At 45.9% G+C, this 21,495-nt stretch overlaps 1 protein-coding gene across 1 annotated transcript in view; it reads right to left on the bottom strand.

Annotated features, from left to right (window-relative positions):
* LOC115457613 (phospholipid scramblase 2-like) overlaps positions 1–20,939 on the bottom strand; it is a 39,831-nt gene extending 18,892 nt beyond the window's left edge. Inside the window, exons 1-2 of the mRNA XM_030187101.1 lie at positions 20,841–20,939; positions 15,396–15,499 (exon numbers count right to left, since the gene is read on the bottom strand). Of these exons, the coding sequence (XP_030042961.1) occupies positions 15,396–15,408 (13 nt within the window). The 5' untranslated portion in view covers positions 15,409–15,499; positions 20,841–20,939. The remainder of the gene's footprint in view (positions 1–15,395; positions 15,500–20,840) is intronic.
* Positions 20,940–21,495: the final 556 nt, after the last annotated feature.

Genomic DNA, 21,495 nt, shown 5'->3' with positions numbered 1-21,495 from the left:
AACCGCAACGGAGAAACAAAAGGAGGCCTTTTAAATAAAGGCATTCCATTCAATTCGACTGTTTAATCCCGAAGGAGATGGAGATTTCAGCCTGTATATCCAGCGCTGTTCAATCTGATGACATTTACGATCTCTATCGCCTCCTCTAGTGGATTGCATTACATGGTCAATTACTATAAAGTCTTCAAATACATGTGGAATGATTTTACTGTGAGACCCCAAGTCACAGTTATATGGGTTTATTACTCTAGGCCTTCACTGTGGTTATGGATATCGCTCCTTAAGAAGCTTGCAGCGAAACAGACATTTTCTGTAACCGCCGATACATCAGTGGTATACAATTGAAGTATAACACATAGTAAAATAAATACATTATTCATATTGATAAAATCAGAGGTTTTTTTTTTTTAAAGATTAATGAGGAGCTCATGCACTATCCACCAGGGGCGTGGCCAGACTCCGGCGGGAGGGGGGTCCAGAACCCGAGGTGAGGGGGTACATTTTAGGCCCCCCCCGCCCCCGCCAATCTGCAGGGCTTCGTTCTGTTTCTGTGAGTCTGACGTCCTGCATGTTGTATGTGAGGACATCAGACTCGGAAACAAAACGAAGGAAGAAGACTTCAGCTGGCGGGGGTTGGGGTCCCCTGCCAGCAAAGGTAGCAGACGGTGATGGCGGGTTGGCGGCGGGAGGGGGGGGGTTGAGAGGGTCATCGGCAGGGGCGTCCAGGACCAAATCTACGGGGGCCCAGGCCCCCGTGGCCCCATAATAGCTACGCCCCTGCTATCCACATCGGAAAGCATTCCTGTCACTAGTGGATATAAGCATTCAATCATTCGCTGTTTAGCTGCTTTAAGAGAGAATGTTGAGCATCTGAAGTCCTTGTCCTCCAAAATATATATTAACTGGTGAATCAGAGAGACATACTTGCTCATTTGAGAAGTAACGCTTTAGTTTATTAGCAAGCAGTGGCGTAGCTACGTGGGGCCTGAGGGGGCCTGGGCCCCCGTAGATTAGGCCCTGGCCCCCCTGCCGGCGATCCCCTTGAACCCCCCCTCCCGCCACCAACCCTCCCCCGCCGTCGCCGCCCGCCCCGCTGCCGCATCAGATACCTTGTTTGCTGGCGGGGGACCCCGAACCCCGCCAGCCGAAGACAGTCTTCTTCAGTGCCGGAGTAGCGCCTTCGTTCAACTAAGTCCCTGGTGTGATCAGCTGTTTCTGACGCCTTATATCCTACACTGTGCATGTAGCCCCGCGCAGGACGTAAGGTGTCAGAAACAGTTGATCACACCAGGAACAGTTGAACGAAGGCGCTACTCCGGCGCTGAAGAAGACTCTCTTCGGGGAACCAACCCCCGCCAGCAAACAAGGTATCTGATGCTGCGGTGGGGCGGGCGGCGAGGCGGGGGAGGGTTGGTGGCAGGAGGGGGGTTCAAGGGGATCGTTGGCAGGCCGGCAGGGGGATCCAATGTGGCGGTGGTGGCGGGAAACCCGGGCTTATCCCTATTTTATAAGCCTCGCCTAAAGTTAGGCACGGCTTATAGAATACGCACAGCATCCGTTCCCAGAGCTAAAATGTAAGCACGACCATTTACGCAAACTAAAACCTGGTAACAATGCCAGCGACTAACAGTGCGTGTAATTTTTAGGAATGCCCATAACCCACCCATGCTCCTACCTGGCCACACCCCCTTTTGAGATCCACGCTTTAGAACTTACGTGAAGCCCTTTACAGAATATGCACAGAAAGTTGTGCGCATAAATTCTAATTAGTGCCGGTAATTGCGTATTAGTGGCCAATTATCGGCGCCAATTGGCTTGTTCGCCAATTAAGTTGTGCCCACAACTTGGCTGCACTACCAAATTTGCATGCGTAACTTTGGGCACCGTATATAGAATCATAAGCACCGCCATACTGGGAAAAGACCAAGGGTCCGTCAAGCCCAGCATCCTGTCTCCGACAGCAGCCAATCCAGGCCTCAAGAACCCGGCAACCCCCCCCCCCCACCCCCCCCCCCCAAAAAAAAAAAAAAAAAAAAAATTTATAATGTTCAATGGACTTTTCCTTCAGGAATCTCTCCAAACCCCCCTTAAACTCCATAAGGTTAGTTGCTGCGACCACATTCTCCGGCAACGACTTCCAGAGTCCAACTACACGCTGAGTAAAGAAAACCTCCTATTTGTTTTAAATCTACCATGTTCTAGCTTCATCTTGTGTCCCCTGGTTCTACTGTTCTTTGAAACTGTAAACGCTTCACATCTGTCCACTCTACTCCGCTCATTATCTTGTAGACTTCTATCATATCACCCCTCAGCTGCCTTTTCTCCAAGCTGAAGAGCCCTAACCTTCTCAGCCTTTCCTCTAGGGTTTAGCGTGCCAAGTTTAAAGAATAGTGTCAGTTACGTACATGATTTAATAAATAGCGGCGAATTGGCGTTAACCAATTATTGGCTATAATGAGTTAGCCCAGGCAACCCCACAGGAGTGGCCTAGTGGTTAGTGCACCAGCCTTGACATCCCAGGGTGCCGGGTTCAAATCCCACCGCTGCTCCATGTGATCTTGGCCAAGTCACAACCCTCCCTCCGTTGCCTCAAATACACACGGAGGGGGTCCTTTTACTAAGCTGTGCTATTTTTAGCGCCCGGGTTTCCTGCACGCTTTTAGATTGTAAGCTCTTCTGAGCAGGGACCGTCCTTAATTGTTAATTTGTACAGCGCTGCGTAACCCTAGTAGCGCTCTAGAAATGTTAAGTAGTAGTAGTAGCGTGGCAGTAAAATGGCTGCAATTTCAATTTTCCCCTTCATGACCATACGATAAATTTCCCAATTAGCGAATGGCGATTAGTGCAGGAGATCTTATGGCCACCTATTTATTAGGCGGTACGGGCCCCCGCGCTAATTGGCAGCACACAGCAATTTACTTAGTGCAGGGCACGACTACTCTGTGCGCCCCAAAACATGCTCCCTCCCCCGTTCGCCAATCCCAAAACTACAGCGGGACACCTAGGTGCGTCCTGCGATACTGCCTTTTAATGTGCGGTAAGCACAGATTAGTGAGCTCTCCAGGGACAGGGAAATACCTAGGGTACCTGAATGTAACTCACCTTGAGCTATTACCAAAAAAGGTGTGAGCAAAATCCAAATCCTATATAATAAAAGGCACCTCCAACATTCTGAAGCTGACTGCATGGCTGAGGCATTCCTGCTCTCTGTATCCATCTCCTGAATTGACATCACGTACTTCCGGGTTCGTCACAAGCAGAAGTGACCAACCACACGAGGTTTCTCGGCTTCAGAATGCTGGAGGTGCATTCTATTAAATAGGATTGGTCAGTTCCTTGAAGCACAGCCAGAGCTCAGCGTCCTGCACAGTAATGCTTAGACACCAGAGAGAGAGGGGGGGGGGGGGGGGCGGTATCTCTGTCACACATACACTCTCTCTCACAGTCAATGTCTTTCACTCTCACACACTGTCTCTCACACACTCAGTCTCACACTGTATCACATTCACTCTCTATGTGTCACACAGTCACTCACACACTCTCTTGGTCTCATACACTCAGTCTCACAGAGACTCTGTCTCGCACACACTGTATCTGTGTGAAACACACTCTCTCTCTCCCTGTGTCTCACAAACGCACTTGCACACACTCTCATTCTCACACACACATTCGCACCCAGACTCACTCACTTATCACACACACACACACTCGTGCATTCACTCTCTATCTCACACACAGTCACTCTCACAAACATACACACTCCGAGGAAAACCCCGTTTCATTTGTGTCAGAAATGGGCCTTTTTTTACTAGTAAATAATAAATTCAGTACAGAATTCTCGTTGGTTGATGTTTAAGGTTTGGGAAGACCCGAGGAGGAGCCTATACTGCGGATGGGAGAGAGCTGTGAGCAGTTTCCGTGACGAGGCCTTTCCAGAGGCCCCTGTTGATTACTCTAGAAACCTTGCGGTTACACCAGCGGTTCCCAAACCCGGTCCTGGAGGCACCCCTGCCAGTCAGGATTTCAGGATATCCAAAATGATTATTCACGAGAGAGATCTGCATGCAGCGGAGACAGTGCATGCAAATCTCTTTCATGAATACTCATCGTGGATATCCTGAAAACCTGACTGGCTGGGGTGCCTCCAGGACCGGGTTTTGGGAACCACTGGGTTAAACTATTCTAGCTTTATAATTTCAGTGTGTCTAATCAGATCCAGACCTCCTTGGCTAATTTTCATTCTTTGGAGGGAACAAGATGGTAGAAGTTACCCAGGATTTGAAGGCGGCTGAAATCATCTATCAGGAAAACAGACTTGTGATCTCGCTAGTGAGAGCAATAAACATCTGGAAGACATGTTAATACTTGAGAATGCCATGTGGTTCACCATGTTCCAAAGTTTCCAGCGACTCTTCAGTACTGTTATTTCATAAGTATATGGCAGTAATGTTGAAAATACCTGAAGGAGCACGCCCTCCCCTCGTTATAGGAAGTAAGAGATTAACTAGGCCCACGCTGTGGGGTATGAATTTCCCTTCATTCTTTTTTATACTGTCTTCATGGACTTTGGAATACAATAAAAATGAAAAGTGCTAAGGCAGCCATCTTAAATGTTAATTTTGTCCTTGAATTGGAAAGATATGAGGCCTACTACTACTGCTTAACATTTCTAGAGCGCTACTAGGGTTACGCAGCGCTGTACAGTTTAACAAAGAAGGACAGTCCCTGCTCGAAGGAGCTTACAATCTAAAGGACGAAATGTCAAGTTGGGGCAGTCAAGATTTCCTAAGCAGTGAAAACTGGAAATATTGGGGGGGTGGGGGGGCGGACAGGGGTAAGAGGTCAGCTATGGGAGTCGAGCCGTACTGCCTCACACTCTGTCCTCACTGCTGTAGCCACCTTTAGGTCAGCCAGAAAGAGACAGTACAAGGAAAAAAATTTTCAAAAGCCTCCAGGTTCTTCTGTGCATAAAGAATCCTCCTCCCAAGTCAGTTTCAGTCACCCATTGATAGTATCGTTCAAACAAATTATTTTATATGGGAGTGAAATCTGAATTCTATACAGGACGGAACAGAATTTCAGTACAGAACTGGAGATTCAGGTTTTATAACACATACTTGTGACTTTAATAATAGAACTAGGCGTTTCCCCTTTCAATTCTTCATACAAAAAAGAATATATATATATATATATATATATATATATATATATATATACACTAGCCGTTAAGCCTGTAACAACGGGCTAGTTTTTTGTTTTCCTATGCCCTGCCCACCAGACCTGCTGTCTCCCCTGCCCTCCCCCCAGCGTGTTTCCCTCAATTCCGCCCCCTCCTTCCCTTCCTGCTCCCTCCTCCTCCGATTTCCACGCCCAAGCCCTCCTCCCTATTGGACTGTACTGCTGGTGGAGGCGGGGCTTGGACTTCTACACTCTTACGTTCTGACTCTACTGCGCATTTGCAGGTGAGTCGGTCACTTGCCATTTATATGTTTGATATATATTATATATATATATATACACACACACACACACACATACATTCTAATTGTGATATCACCTCAGGAACACAAGTACGAAATACAAAACCCTGCAAAACAACTCCGAACCTACAACAGCTCTCATGCCCAAGACTCAAACTGCAGCAACCTTATCTATGAAAGGTTACACAGGGCCTTGGAGCACCAGAACAAGCAGGACTGCCGTACAGCCATTCACAGGAATCCGATTTGATTACTTAACATACCGCTTAGCACGTTAAGTTTTAAAGCGGTTTGCAATCCAAGAGGATCAAGTACAATGAACGTTCCAATAAGTAAAACCAAACAATATAACTGCTTAACCAAAATCATCAAAGAAAATAATCAGAAATCATCACTGACTGAATGTCTACGATCCAGCAAACATGAAAACAGAAGAACAAACCCTGGCAGTCCACGAGACGAACACAGCGAAGGTGACTAAAAACAGCGGCCAGATGTCGTAAAAATATCATCCAAGTCCCGACGCAAGCTGTGTTTCGGCCTAGTAGGCCTGCATCAGGAGTCTTAGGAGGATGTAAACAAAGGGATCCGTCTGGTATTAAGGATTTCAGTGTTTGACACTCTGTAAAAAAAAAAAAAAAATCCCCCAATAAACTTTTCATTTCGGCAGAAGCATTCTGCTGAGGTTTACAGAGAGATAGTTTTGCCAGCGATTTTGGCTAGCAGACCGGTCGGTATTAACTTAATGCATAGCAGGTCCAGCCGAACGCTGCAGTTTGGGATTTTTTTTTTTTTTTTGACAGCGTATCAAAACACTGAAATCCTTAATACCTGATGATACCAGATGGAGCCCTTTGTTTACATCCTCTTGAGACTCCTGATGCAGGCCTACTAGGCCGAAACACAGCTCGTGTCAAGACTTGGATGATAATAAACTTCTGATATTTTTACATCGTCTGGCCACTGTTTCTGTGTTTATGATCCAGCAAAAACAGACATTCTTGATAATCCATGTTTTGAGAATCTTACGAAACCCAAGGTAGCTTGTTAAACTGCTCGCTTCTTCAAGTAAAGAGTTCCATAAGAAAGGACCAATGTAACATAAAGTCCCGTTTCTTGTGGAAGTTAATTTTACAACTTGGAGCGATGGAAGCTGTAATAAACAACGCTGAGATCTGAATGCAACGATGAAAAGTATTGTTGCTTTGATAAACTGTCCCTTAAATACATCGGTGCTTCTAGATAAAAGCCTTAAACACCAGACACAGCATCTTAAATGTAATCCTGGCTGAAACTGGCAGCCAATGCAATCCTTTCAAAGCAGGTGTTATATGATCACATTTCTTGCCATCTGTCACCAAACCAGCTGCTGTGTTCTAAAGTCTCTTAAGACCAGTTTTTAAAAGACTTTGATAGAATGAATTACAATAACCAAGCCTGCTGGTCACAAAAGCATGTACCAACTTGACCAGATTTTGAAAAGGCTTCAATTGGCAAATCTTTCTTAACTGAAAACAACGTGATTTTATGACATGTCCAATCTGTTTATCAAATTTCAAGGAGTTAACGTTGCTTTAGGCTTTCTTGTTGACATGTTTGAAGGGGACAGTTTGCCCTGCAACATTGGTTGAATAGACAGCAGCTTAACTACCGCAAGACAACCAAAGTGCGGCAGAGTTTTCTACGTTAAGCACTAAATCGTGGTCAGCCAACCATTCATTCAACAGGCACAGTTTATGATTGAAACCGGACGTTATTTAGTACTGATCCTCTTTCATAAAAACTAGTAATTGGATGTTATCTGCAAAAATATGACATTTGCATTCCCAGCTTTCTAAGAAGTACATAAGTATTTAAACAGTATAGCAATACTTATATAAATACAAACAGCCCGACACAGGCCGTGTTTCGGCCAACTGGGCTGCTTCAGGGGCTATACAAGAGTCCTTTGCTACCAAATATGAGGCAAATGGAGAATGTCCTGTCAATAAATATACGGAGGATTGATTTGATCTGAAAAAAACAGCTGAATCAGAGATGCCAAAACATAATCCGCTGATGTAAAGCCAGTACTACGGTCTCATATCTGGCTTTACGTCAGCGGATTATGTTTTGGCATCTCTGATTCAGCTGTTTTTTTCAGATCAAATCAATCCTCCGTATATTTATTGACAGGACATTCTCCATTTGCCTCATATTTGGTAGCAAAGGACTCTTGTATAGCCCCTGAAGCAGCCCAGTTGGGCGAAACACGGCCTGTGTCGGGCTGTTTGTATTTATTTAAGTATTGCTATACTGTTTAAAAATAAATTTACGTTTTACTTTTAAACGATCTGCTCTTTTTGTTTTCCACCTTGGAGTTTGCAGACCGTCTGCCTTTGTGCTTTCTTGGATTCCATCAGCTAGACAAACTAGCAAAATTTGTGATTCAACTGTTCCCCAATGCGGGACCGCATTTCGATTTCTTATTTATTTGCTGCATTTGTACCCCACATTATTTCCACCTACCTGTAGGCTCAATATGGCTTTACATTATATTGCAAAAGATATAATTACGAACAGAGTAAGAGGTTTGTTCTAATTTAACATATTACTATGTAAGAATTAAGGAAGATATGTTTGTAGAATGATTTACATAACACATAATAAAAAGCAGTAAAATATAATGACCAATAATAATAATATTAATATAATCAATTCAGTAAGTGGTTGGTTTAGATATAGAATAATCAAATCGTTAAGGAGGATTCTTATTGTAAGTTCCTTCGAACAAGTGCCTTTTCAATCATTTCCCGAAGTCTGTCAAGTCACGTGTTATTTTTTATAGTATTCGGTAGTTTATTCCATGCTTTTGTACAGAGGTATGTGAACAGTGGTGTGCTGGAGCAGGCTCTCACAGGCTCTCACAGGCTCGCAAGAGCCGGTTGTTAAGTTTTTAAGAATTTTGGGAGCCGGTTGTTAAAGTAGGGCCCTCTATGGCTACTTTAACAACTGGCTCCCAAAATGTGGGCTTGGGCCCCCTGCTGAATTCTCTTTTACTTTGCTGGTGGGGATGCTGAGCCCTGCCAGCCAAGTCAATAGACTACTGTAGCTCCCCGTTCCTTGTTTCCAGCTCTGGGCAGCAGGCTGGGACTTCTCGAGCATGTGAGAGAAGTTCCAGCATGCTGCTCAGAGTAAGACGTCGGGAGTGGTGGCAGTCTGTTTATTGGCTGCCAGCAAAGGTATGCCAAGTGCTGCTACCCCCCCCCCCCCCCCCCCCCCGGCCACCCCTGGCCCTTCCAACTGCAGAGCTGGCTATGTCCGAAGAAAGAGCCTGTTGTTAAAAATTTACCAGCATACCCCTGTATGTGAAGGTAGATGCGTGTAATGATTTGTATTTCAGTCCTCTATAATTAGGGTAGTGGAGGTCTTCTTAGGAGGAACATGTAAAATCCCGGAGGGATAACATCCAAACCTCGCCCTCGATAGACGCTGACCTCAAGCAGACCCGAGTTCTGTATCTGGTAACTAAGATTCAAAACTCTGAGCGGAATCCTGTAGGCCACTGGCAGCCAATATTCAGAGTACAATAAGGACGAGACACGATTCAAATTCCTGTGGTTAAGGAGGAGTTTTATGGCTGAATTTTGGATGTGTTTTGAGCCTACAGATTTTGAGACCTAAATAAACTGCAGTAATCAGTTTAGAAATCATCAGAGCGAGAAGGACAAGCTGGAGTGAAGAACGTCCAAGCATATGACATATTGAGCCAAACTTTTTGTTACGAAAGTGAATACAAATACGAGGGAGAAGAAGTATGGCAGAAATGGTTAAGGGCGTAAGATTAATAAGCAAATGGTGGGAGGGTTCTCACAACAGGAGTAAAGGATGTATATGTGTAAAAGCCGCAAGGACTGCAAAGGAATGAGCGGAAGGAAAGAGCTAACAAGGTGACGAGTCTTTTCAGAGGGTGGCAAAGAAAACACCTAAATTCCAAATAAAGATTTTGGTTCACTATTCACTAGCTTCACTAGTCACTTCACTGGCTTCCAATCAGATACCGCATTCAGTTCAAGCTTCTCCTTCTTACCTACAAATGCACTCAGTCTGCTGCCCCTCACTACCTCTCTACCCTCATCTCCCCTTACGTTCCCGCCCGAAACCTCCGCTCACATGACAAGTCCCTCCTCTCAGTACCCTTCACCACCACCGCCAACTCCAGGCTCCGCTCATTCTGCCTCGCCTCACCCTATGAGCCCTTACGCCAAGCCCCCTCCCTACCCATCTTCAAATCTTTGCTCAAAGCCCACCTCTTCAAAGTTGCCTTCGGCACCTAACCTTTATACCTTTCAGGAAATCTAGACTATTTGACTATTTGACTGACTGTACATTTGTCCTTTAGATTGTAAGCTCCTTTGAGCAGGGACTGTCCTTCTATGTTAAATTGTACAGTACTGCGTAACCCTAGTAGCGCTTTAGAAATGTCAAGTAGTAGTAGTAGATATCAGTGGTAGAAAAGTAACTATCATTTCATTCACAGAAAAGAGAATTCGTGTGGAATTAGAAACACTGAAAACAGACAAGGACACATTCTGGGACGGCCACAGAGCTCAGCGAGGTCCTGGTCCGTGTGCTTGATCTGTTCCAGGGTTGACACTCCCGATGACCAAGTTTGACAACAGAATCAGTGGAAAAGGTCTAGAGTTATATATTTTCAGCACTCAAATCTAAAATAATGGAAAACTGCAGTGAGAGCCAGAGGAAGGAGGCAGCAAGAGAAATGTAACCCAAAGAAAAGTGTTGCACGTTGTTGGCGAGACCTCATCTGAGGACATACCTTGAAAAGGCCAGAAACAAATCTAAAGGCAGCACTGAGAAGAGTCACCCAAATGATTCAAGGTCTAAACCAAAAGCCCAACGAGACGAGACCGAAGATCTAAATGCATAGAGCTTTATAGGAGAGGAGAGACAGGCTAGGTTAAGACAGACGTCCTCAGAGGTATAAATGAAATCTCTCTCAGAGGAAAGTTATGTTATAAATGCAACACATAATTAAGCTCTGGAATTCGCTGCCAGAGGATGTGGTAAAAGCCGTTAGCATAACTGAGTTTAAAAAGAGGGTTTGGATAAGCTCCTAGATGTAAACGGCCATAAACCATGACTGAGGTAAACCCGGGAAGTCACCGCTTATCCCTGGAGGTAGGCAGCATGGCATCTATATGTTCTTTCTGAGATTTCTGCCAGGTACTTGTGACCTGGATTGGCCCCTGCTAGAAACAGGATGCTGCTTTTGGTGGATCTTTGGACTGATTCGGTACAGTAAACCTTATGTTTGAAGATTTAAGACGGCGTGAGATAAGCAGAGGCTCAGCCAGGCTCTGCAAGATCACATCAGGAGCAGGCAGAAACCAGAGGGGGCCTGTGGTCCTTGTCTACCCTCATCTTCCGAGCAAAAGAGGAGTGGGAACAGAACCAGGCTCTTCAATGAACAAACCGGAGACGTTCAAAGTTGGAAGTATAATTTAACGAACTGAGACTCTACAAGGCACTCTGTTTCGGCACTGCAAGTGCCTTCCTCAGGAGTCAGACAAGGCGTACCGAACAGTATCGCTGGTAAGTGAAGCGCTGGTCTTGAAAAAGACCACTGCGGTACTAAACAAACTGTAGAGTCTCTATTCGTTAAATTATACTTCCAACTTTGAACGTCTCCGGTTTGTTCATTGAAGAGCCTGGCTCCGTTCCCACTCCTCTTCTGCTCCTGAGATTATCCATGGCATGCTGTTGTTCTTTATCCGCTCCGGTGGATTTGTTTTCCTACCCTCATCTTCCGCATTTCTGTTTTTTTTAAAGTCTAAGCAACTGCGTTTTAAGTCTACACCTGGAGATTTGCTGGCCAAATGGTGGCAGATGTGTTTGCAATCTAAACAAGAGCGACAAAAGAAGCATTTACTTGTGTGAGGTCTGGTAGGTGTGCTGGGCCCTGACAGCCCCCGCCCCTGGGTGGAGGCCCAGGTGTGCAGCTCTGGAATGCTGTGGGACCTGCCTGGGTTGTGTGTGTGCGCACACACGTGTGTTACTGTGGTAGCAACAAGCTATTCATATGTAAAGAAGGGTATTGGAAGCTCTTTAACGTAATCTCTGTATCAGCTGTAGGGTTTTCTTCATTTTACATTTCGAGGCCCACTTCACCGTTACCACTAGCTTCTGTTGAGCTAAAAGATGAAGTAAATCATAAGGGGGGGGGGGGGGGGGGAACACACAGTCTCTTGCTCCAAACTTTCAAACCCATCTAATGATTGGGAGACGGAACTCATCTCATATGAGGAAAGGCTAAAGAGGTTAGGACTTTCAGCTTGGCTATAAAATCCTGAGTGGTGTAGAACGGATAAAAAGCGAATTAGATTTTTTTTACTCTTACTCTTTGAAAAAGTACAAAGACCAGGGGGGCACTCAATGAATTTATACGGTAATACTTTTAAAACAAATAGGAGGAAATATCTGGGTTTAAAAAAAGGTCTGGACAAGTTCCTGAAGGAAAAGTTCATAGTCTGCTATTGAGATGGACATGAGGAGACCACTGCTTGCCCTGGGATTGGTAGCATGGAATGTTGCTACTCTCTAGGGTTCCGGAATGTTGTTACTCTGAGATTCTGCATGAAATCTTGCTATTCGTTATGATTCCGGAATCTTGGTACTATTTGGGGTTCTGGAATGTTGCTGCTATCTGGGGTTCTGCCAGGTACTTGTGCCCTGGACTGGTCACGGTTGGAAGCAGGATACTGGGCTAGACGGACCATTGGTCTGACCCAGTTCGGCTATTCTTATGAATAGCCAAATTCACATCCTTTTTCATAGCTGGCTTCCCAATTGTTCATCTTCTGATTTTTCCCGCCCCACCTTTCCTCTCCTCTCTGTTATACCTTTATCCTTTTCTTTCCCGTTATCTCTTTTCTCTATTCTCTTTTTTCACCATTTCCTTCCGTACCCGTCTTCCGTAACCTGGTACAATCAATGGTACTCAGTCATCTAGACTACTGCAACGCACTCTACGCTGGCTGCGAAGAGCAAATAATCAAGAAACTTCAGACAGCCCAGAACACTGCAGCTAGACTCATATTCGGTAAAACAAAATATGAAAGTGCTAAACCCCTACGAGAAAAGCTACACCGGCTCCCACTTAAAGAACGCATCACGTTCAAAATATGTACCCTAGTTCACAAAATCATTCACGGAGATGCCCCAACCTACATGTCAGACCTGATAGACCTACCACCCAGGAACGCTAAAAAATCATCCCGCACATTCCTTAATCTTCACTTCCCCAACTGTAAAGGTCTAAGATACAAACTAACGCATGCGTCAACCTTTTCCTACTTGAGCACACAATTCTGGAACGCGCTGCCGCACAACTTGAAAGCGAACTATGAACTAACTAACGTCCGCAACCTACTGAAGACCCATCTCTTTAACAAGGCATACCACAAAGACCAACAAATGTGAACCCCTCCACATATATCCAGTATTGTCTTATAACATTAGCTTGTTATACTATCATGTCTACCCAAGATCCTTCCATAATACTAAATGTCTATTTATTATATATTTCCACTATTCGTGATGTATTGTAAGCCACATTGAGCCTGCAAAGAGGTGGGAAAATGTGGGATACAAATGCAATAAATAAATACCCATCTCTCTGATCCTCTAGTTTATAGTTTATTAGAACCGCTAAGACTAACTTGCAGAGCACAGTAATGTACAAAATGTAAAAAAATACAGAAAAGGAAAAAAAAAAACTACAATATATTGATAGGAAATGAATTCACATGCACACACCATACTAACGAGTAAAGATAAAGTACTTGAGTAGAAAGAGGGAAACGGAACAAAGACTGAGGAGGAAGGGGAAGGACTGGAGAAAATGGATAACAGTAACAGTAAACGGTAACGGAATTCAAACATGCGTGGGATAAACATAAAGGAATCCTGTGCAGAAGGAAGGGATCCTCAGGAGCTTAGCCTAGAATGGGTGGCAGAGCTGGTGGTTGGGAGGCGGGGCTAGTGCTGGGCAGACTTATACGGTCTGTGCCGGGGCTGGTGGTTGGGCGGCGGGGATACTGCTGGGCAGACTTATACAGTCTGTGCCAGAGCTGGTGGTGGGAGGCAAGGTTGGGGGTTGGGAGGCGGGGATAGGGCTGGCCAGACTTATACGGTCTGTGCACTGAAGAGGACAGTACAAATAAAAAAGTAGCACATATGAATTTATCTTCTTGGGCAGACTGGATGGACCATGCAGGTCTTTTTCTGCCGTCATCTACTATGTTACTATGTTAGTAATCAGAACAGTGGCGGACAGTCTTAGTGGCTACTCCCTAACAAGACCAAATCTTTGGGTAAAAAGCCAGGCCTTAAGCCACTGCTTTAAAAGTTTTGATTGAAAGTTCAGCGCGGAGGTAAAGTGGGGGAGGGAATTCCAACACAAGGGGGCCCGATGTCTTGTCAATTCTAGTTGGGCAAACCGAGGACTCGGCAAGACTAGCCGATGGTCATTTAACGATCAAAGAAGACGAGCTTTGTAGTACAGGATGGTGAGAGCGGATAAGTAGTGTGGGAGCCCAAATCTGTGGGCCTTAAATGTGAGCGTTAACAATTTGAAGATTATGCGTTGAGGGATGGGGAGCCAGTGATCTTTCTTAAGTAATGGAGCGACATGATTGTGTCGTTGACTGTGGCATAACAATTGGATAGTCATATTCCGTAAGGTTTGCAGACGTTTAATATTAGCCTGGAGGTAGTTGAGGTTAACTATACTGCAATAGTCTAACCGGGTTGTAAGCAGTGAGAGAATCTAAAGAATGAAAAATACCGGGGCTAAAGTAATGGCGGATAGATCTAAGCTGATGTGTAATTAAACTCTGGAATTCATTGCCAGAGAATGTAGTAAAAGCAGTTAGCTTAGCGGGGTTTAAAAAAGGTTTGGATGTATTAAAATGGACTTGTGGAGAATCCACTGCTTATTTCTAGGATAAGCAACATAAAATGTATTGTACAGTTTTGGGATCTTGCCAGGGTACTTGTGATCTGGATAAGCCACTGTTGGACTCAGGATGCTGGGCTTGATGGACCTTTGGTCTGTCCCAATATGGCAATACTTATGTACTTATGTCAGCCGATAAAGACACCAGTTTTGCAAACACTGGAAATCCGTGGGACAAATGAAAGATACGAGTCGAGGACAACCCCTAAGTAATGGAAAGAGTCAACCGGTTAAAAAGATTAAATCAAAGAAATCCAAAGGTGAAGCTGATGCATAAAATCAGTTCAGCTCACGAGCACCTCCTCAAGAAAAGCCCAAGCGCTAAGCACAGATTTCCACAGGGTCGACGGGCACCTGGAACATATCAGGAACAGGCGATGGTGACCATCACCTTGTCCCATCTTTGTCACCGGATGGTTCTAACTTTTCACAGCCTGGCCTCAGGCCTCTCCGATACTCTCCCCAAGAAGTCAAAGAGGCCATAGTGGGTGTGGAGAAGGAAGAGACGAGGGAGAGAAAGATGGGAGGAACTGAAAGGAAAAGCAAAAAGAGGAGGGGGAAAGAAAGCAAAACTGAGCAGAGATAAGGGAGAGAGAAGATAGGGAGGAATGGAAAAGAAAAGCAGAAGATGAGAGATAAAAAGGGATGGAGAGAGCAGAGAAGGAATAGATAAGGGACAGAGAAGATAGAGGGAAAGAAGGATGAGATGAATGGAAAGGAAAAAAGAAAGAGGAAGGGGGAGGGGGAGGAAAATGATAAAAAGGTAAGGAAGGGAAAAAAAAATATGAGAAACTGGATTAGCCACTGCTGGAAACAGGATCCTGGGCTTAACAGACCTTCAGTCAGTGCCAGCTTGGAAATGCTTATGTTCTTAAAAAGGATATATGGTAACTGGTTACCTGGAGCAGACATGATGGGGCTGGTTATCCAGGAGGCAGGTCTTCCTGCTCCCCTCCAATCTAGATGAGTTTTGAAGCCTCTGTGTCACCTGACCTTAAACTTCCTGCAAAAATGAAAAGAGGAGAAAGGTAAACAAAGCAGCAATACAGAGGGCAACCCCACCCATATCAACGCTCTCCAGTGAATTACATCACAACCTAATTATAGGATATTAGAGCTTCCCTACCAGACTCTGTTCTAAAGAGTTCATAATCTTGTTCTCCAACATCAAAGCATCTGTTTCTGACTTCAAGGTACCCCCAACATCCCAGAACCAACTCCCCTGACTGGAAAAGACACTAACACCTATCTCCCTGTAATTTAACGGGGTGAAGCCGCTGGAGTCTCTGGGGGGGGGGGGTGAATGAGGAGGGGAATAGATTTTTAAGCGGTGATGCCATCATCTCCCTCTTAGATATCTCTTCCCATTTCACCCCCCCCCCCCCCCCCCCCCCAGAGAGTCCAATGGCACTTTTTGCAGGTTAACGACTATTAGGATGATTAAGTGTTTGCTTATACTGAACTGATCTTTTGAGGGGGGGTTGTATGTTTATTTTTGAAATGTATCCTCAAACGAAAGGCGATTTCTCCCATTCCCAAGGCGGAAGATGTGTCTCAGGAGGTAATCACAAGCTCTTCCAAAGCGTTAACAGATGCTCTTGGCTTGCCCATATCTCGATTTGCCCCTATAATCGTTCCCTACACTCCCAACCACACTCTTAGATCCTAAGATGCCTACCGCTTGACCCTACCCTCTCCCCGATCAGCTCACTACGAGCCCACACATCCCACGGCCTTCTTTCTAGCACTTAAATCCTGGAATGACATCCCACCCTTAATTAGAGCCCAGGTTTCCTTTCCAAAGTTTAAGCAACTTTTGAAAACGTATTTTTTTTTTCAACTTGTGCAGCATCAAATCCTGTTTTCAAGGTTGTCAGGCACCATAATACTACCTCTCTCTTCTCCTGTACCCTCTCTCTGAGCGATTGTATGCTGTCCTATCGATAATGGCATCAGTGGCGTGGCCCAGGCCCACCCACTTTGGGCTCAGGCCCACCCAGTAGCAGCACACCTATGATGTGGCTGGCAGGGATCCCCAAGCCCCACCAGCCGAAAACTCCTCCTGCATACCTTGTAAACAGCAGATCTTCGCCTGCAGCGAGCAACAATTGATACATACTGTTTGCACCGGCCCCACAGCCTCCCCTCTGATACATTCCCACCTATGCGGAAACAGGAAGTTGCATCAGAGGGACGGCTGTGGGGCCAACATGAGCAGTGTGTATTAGTTACTGCATGCGAGGGAGGGAGGATGTTTGAGAGACCAAATGGCATGCAGGAGAGAGAGGGAGAGAGACCAAATCACTTGTGGGACAGGGCAAAGTTATTCTGCCCACCCATCCTGGGCCCAGGCCCACCCAAAATTGGGTGTCTGGCTACGCCCCCAAATGGCGTTCCCTTCTCTTCCTTTCTTAATTTTATCCTTTGTCATCCACTTCAACTAACTTTTGTTGCATTAGCGGTAGATCAAATTTTAAAGAAACTCTAAACTATTCACTTTCCAGTGTCAAGAGTGCAAAGGTGTGTTTCTAATGACTGCTGTGCAGGGTGTGAGCGACTCCTGCAAAACAAGACCCTTCCCATACCCTTGCTACACCAGTTTCAGCTGGCTGAAAGCCAGACACAGCTAGTGGCAAAATACTGACCAAACTGGCCCATCTGGTTCGTCCATTATTGATTGTCCACTTTGGGTAGATGACAACACCTTCTCTCCTCCCTCCCTCAACGTGCCACACAACCCTAAAGAGTAACTGCTGCTCTGTACAGGTTACCCCCAAACGTTTTAGGGTTGCCAGTGCCACAGCACACAGGTTACCTCACCCCCTTGCCACCACGGATCCCCTGTGTTTATCCCATGCATTTTTGAGTTCTGTTTTTGTCTCTGCCACTCCCTCAGCGGGGCCATTCCAGGTACACACCATGCTTTCTGCAAACAAAAAAATTCCCAACATTGTTTCCCCGAGTCTATGATCTTGGAACTTCATATTGTGACCTCTAATTCCAGAAGATCCTTGCCAATGAAAAAGGTTTCCTTCTTGACAATTAATCCCCCAGCGTTTCTCGTTTCTTCTACGGCAGACTGCTCTCTCTGACTTCTGGTGCAGGCCCCACATCCTTTTGGTTACCTTTTTCTATACTTTCCGCAATATTCTCGATTTTAAAAGAAACTGAAGGTCTTTTATTCGAGCAAAGCCTTTGCATAGTCATTATGAACTGGGTTTGATTGTATGGATAATCTGTTTGTTTATTGTGTGTGTTGGCTGCAATCCATTAAGAACACTGGATTGGCGGAAGAAAAGTATTTGTAAATAAATATGGCCTCTAGAACTGAACAAACTCACCAATGACACAACCAAACAGATTTATATACACGCACACATACACACCGACTGAACACCCAAACACTATTTCCTTTGTACTTCCAGTTCATTTCAGGCAAGTAAAGGACTTGCTCAATGGAAATTGCCTAGTCTGCTAAAAAAATCCATCTTAAATCTTTCATGCATGCCGCTCTCCCCCCCCCCCCCCCCCCCTCCAATCAGCCAGCCCTTTTCATCTCTCTCTTTCTCCAGCTGCCAACATCCCTTGCCTCTGAAATCCAACACTCAGAGCCTGCCCAAACTTTCCCTGCAGGGCCCTGAAGTAGGGCAGGGATGGAGGGAGGGACTGGGAAGCAAAGAAGTCTCCCAGGACCCAGGCCTTGTAAAACAAAGAATCGGAAAATGTGAGGAAAGCATCGGGCCCAGTTCCCTTCATTCTTATCCCTGCTCCGCTCCCACTAAACTAAATCTAGGCTCAGTTTCGGTCATGCTACACGGGCAACTTGTGATGCAAAATAATACACCCTTCTTAATACTGAGGGGGAGGGGAGCATGCAAAAATTCAGCCTGGCATCTTCTTCTACTCTTCTTCCCGCAGAGCTGAGTTCAATGCTTAAACCTCCCTGTGTCTTCATCTGTAACTCATAAGCTCTTTGGGGAAGGAACAGTGTAGATTATTTCATGCTAATACACTGTGCCCACATTACTCACCCTGGGACCGGCTGCCTTCCTGAGGGGGTCTTTTACAAACTACTACTTAACATTTCTAAAGCGCTACTAGGGTTACGCAGCGCTGTACAATTTAACAAAGAGAGACAGTCCCTGCTCAAAGAGCTTACAATGTAATAGATAAGAGTGAGACAAATATAGGACAATCAAGCCATTGTGACATCACTGATGAGGTTGGCTCTTAGGCATTGGTGGAATGAGGCATTATGACATCACAATCTCAGCTCTGGTTAAATCACTGCTATATGTAATAATACTACTACTACTACTTAACATTTCTAGAGCGCTACTAGGGTTACGCAGCGCTGTACAATTTAACAAAGAGAGACAGTCCCTGCTCAAAGAGCTTACAATCTAATAGATAAGAGTGAGACAAATATAGGACAATCAAGCCATTGTGACATCACTGATGAGGTTGGCTCTTAGGCATTGGTGGAATGAGGCATTATGACATCACAATCTCAGCTCTGGTTAAATCACTGCTATATGTAATACTACTACTACTACTACTACTAAACATTTCTAGAGCGCTACTAGGGTTACGCAGCGCTGTACAATTTAACATAAAAGGACAGCCCCTGCTCAAAGAGCTTACAATCTAGTCAGTTCAATAGGGGCAGTCAAATTGGGGCAGTCTGGATATCCTGAAGGTAAGAGTTAGGTGCCGAAGGCATCTCAGCATTTAGCGTGCACTAAAAACGCTAGTGCACTTTAGTAAAAGCCTACTGAATGCTTTGAAATCTTATGTAGACAAATATAAATCTGTAAGCTAGATTTTATAAGTTGAGATACCGGAAATTGTCAGTTGAAAAACCTGGGCTGGCTTGGTTAGGAAAAATGGGGTGGTGGTGAGGCCTGCTTGCTGCTCGGCCTCGGGAGGCGAAGGTCCCCGAGAGAGAAGGCTGAAGCGACCCCTGACCTAAAGCCTGCTTGTGAGTCTTACTCAGGCCATTGCTGTAGCTCAAGTACATCACCAAGACCCCAGCCCAGTGGCGTGGCCCACCCATTCTTGGCTCAGGCCCACCCAGCAGCAGTACCCCACATCAACACCTCTCCTCCTCCGCGGCGTCCTGGCATCTGACCGCCTGTCACGGAACCCCGTCCCTCCTGGTGTACCTTAAAGGCGTCCCTGGCACCTGCAGTGATTCAATTATTGTTGCCCGCACCGACTCCGCAGGCTTCCATTGGCTGGTCCCCGCCAGACAGGAAATTACTACTACTACTACTTAACATTTCTAGAGCGCTACTAGGGTTATGCAGCGCTGTACAGTTTAACAAAGAAGGCCAGTCCCTGCTCGAAGGAGCTTACAATCTAAAGGAATTGATGAAAGGAAATGATGAAAGCGAGAGCAGGACCCGGCCAATGGAAGCCTGCGGAGTCGGTGCAGGCAGCAATAATTGAATCACTGCAGGTGCCAGGGACGCCTTTAAGGTACACCAGGGAGGGACGAGTTTCAGCGACAGGCGGTCAGATGCCGGGACGCCACGCAGGGTGAGAGATGTTGATGTGGGGTAGGTGCAAAGAAATCTCTAATTTTTTTTTAATATCTCCAGGGGGGAGGGGAGACAGAGCTGTAGAGTGCCGTGCCAGGGGGGGGGGCCCATTAAAGTTAGCTCCGGACCCCTCCAAAAGACGTCACTGCCTCAACCACTTGAAAACATTTAATATTCAAGAAATCACAGTACTACGTAAGCCACATTCGGCCTGCAAATAGGTGGGAAAATGTGGGATACAAATGCAACAAATAAACAAAAATAATTCACGCCACATATGGAACTTATTCTGTACATGTGTGGCCAATGTAATACATGTGTGCCAAGCCAATAGAGCTCTCCCCCCCCCCCCCCCCCCCCCCAGCTAAGCGCACAGGCAACAACATCCAGATGTGCGCCACAGCTGTGCCTGGCAGAGAAAGTCACGCCCACCTCTGTCTAGGAACACCAGAGGGCTCTCTTAGGTGGAGGGGCTCAGCAATAGGAGCCACCACTGTTTGATCCTTACTATAGATACGGTGTAACTAGTGTCTGGGGGACAGAGAAGCGACTGCAAGAGGGGAAGGGAGGGAGGCACTCGGACAGCACAGATCCCCCCCTTAAAACTATGCAAAGGCCACCGGCGATCCTGCAAAACGGCCTGGCTGCTACTTTACCTCGTCTACAGCTCATGTCCCCACTCTCTGAACCCCGAATATAGCCACGAAGAGAAGCAAATTCTCTCCCCAAAGCAGGCTTCCTCCTCCCCCCTTTGCCGGATCGCCTTCGCACAGAGTTATCCGTCCAAAAATAAAAGCAAACCTGCAAAAGCCAGCTAGGGGGGAAAGCAGGGGTCGTCTCTCCTTCTCCGGGCCAGCTTCTTCCAACCCTGTCTTTCCTGGACCTGGAGATCTTTTCCTTCCTGGTTAATTATTATTCTGGGGGCGGGATGTGGGTTTTGTTTTTTTCTGTTTTTCCTGCCCCCAGTGGGAGGGTCCTAGCAAGACTTCTTCCAATGAACTCCAACCCTGGTCTAGGAGAGATCGCCCAGTAACATCAGCAACTAAGGCGTGGGGTTGCGTGGGGGTGGCGTGGGGGAGGGGGCGGAGCTGTACGGTAGCGAGAAATCCAACTTCTCCCCTGGCCTGCCCGTCTCCGCGGGAATCCAACCCATCCATCCCCACCTCAAGTGATCTCCTTCATCCCAGCCCCCCCCCCCCCCCCCCCAAGAAAGAGATCTGCATGAAATATTTAATTTTATTATTTTGACTTATGAAAACCACTTGTCCCTGAAACATGCTCCAAAACAGAATAATCCATTTGTATAAAAGAGATGAGTTGAAGATATGATTCCATGTGCCCCAGTGACAGGAGAGTCTAATTCTACTTCCAGTCTTTATAACACCAGGCTTTCCAAGCCAGATAACAGGATATCCTCACTGAAACTTGGCCATGTATTACTGTATTGTATAGAATA

The sequence above is a fragment of the Microcaecilia unicolor genome, chromosome 14 (genome assembly GCF_901765095.1).
Source record: "Microcaecilia unicolor chromosome 14, aMicUni1.1, whole genome shotgun sequence".
Lineage (NCBI taxonomy): Eukaryota > Metazoa > Chordata > Amphibia > Gymnophiona > Siphonopidae > Microcaecilia > Microcaecilia unicolor.
Note: the sequence above shows the minus strand (reverse complement) of the source record. Positions and strands in the feature narration are given on the sequence as shown.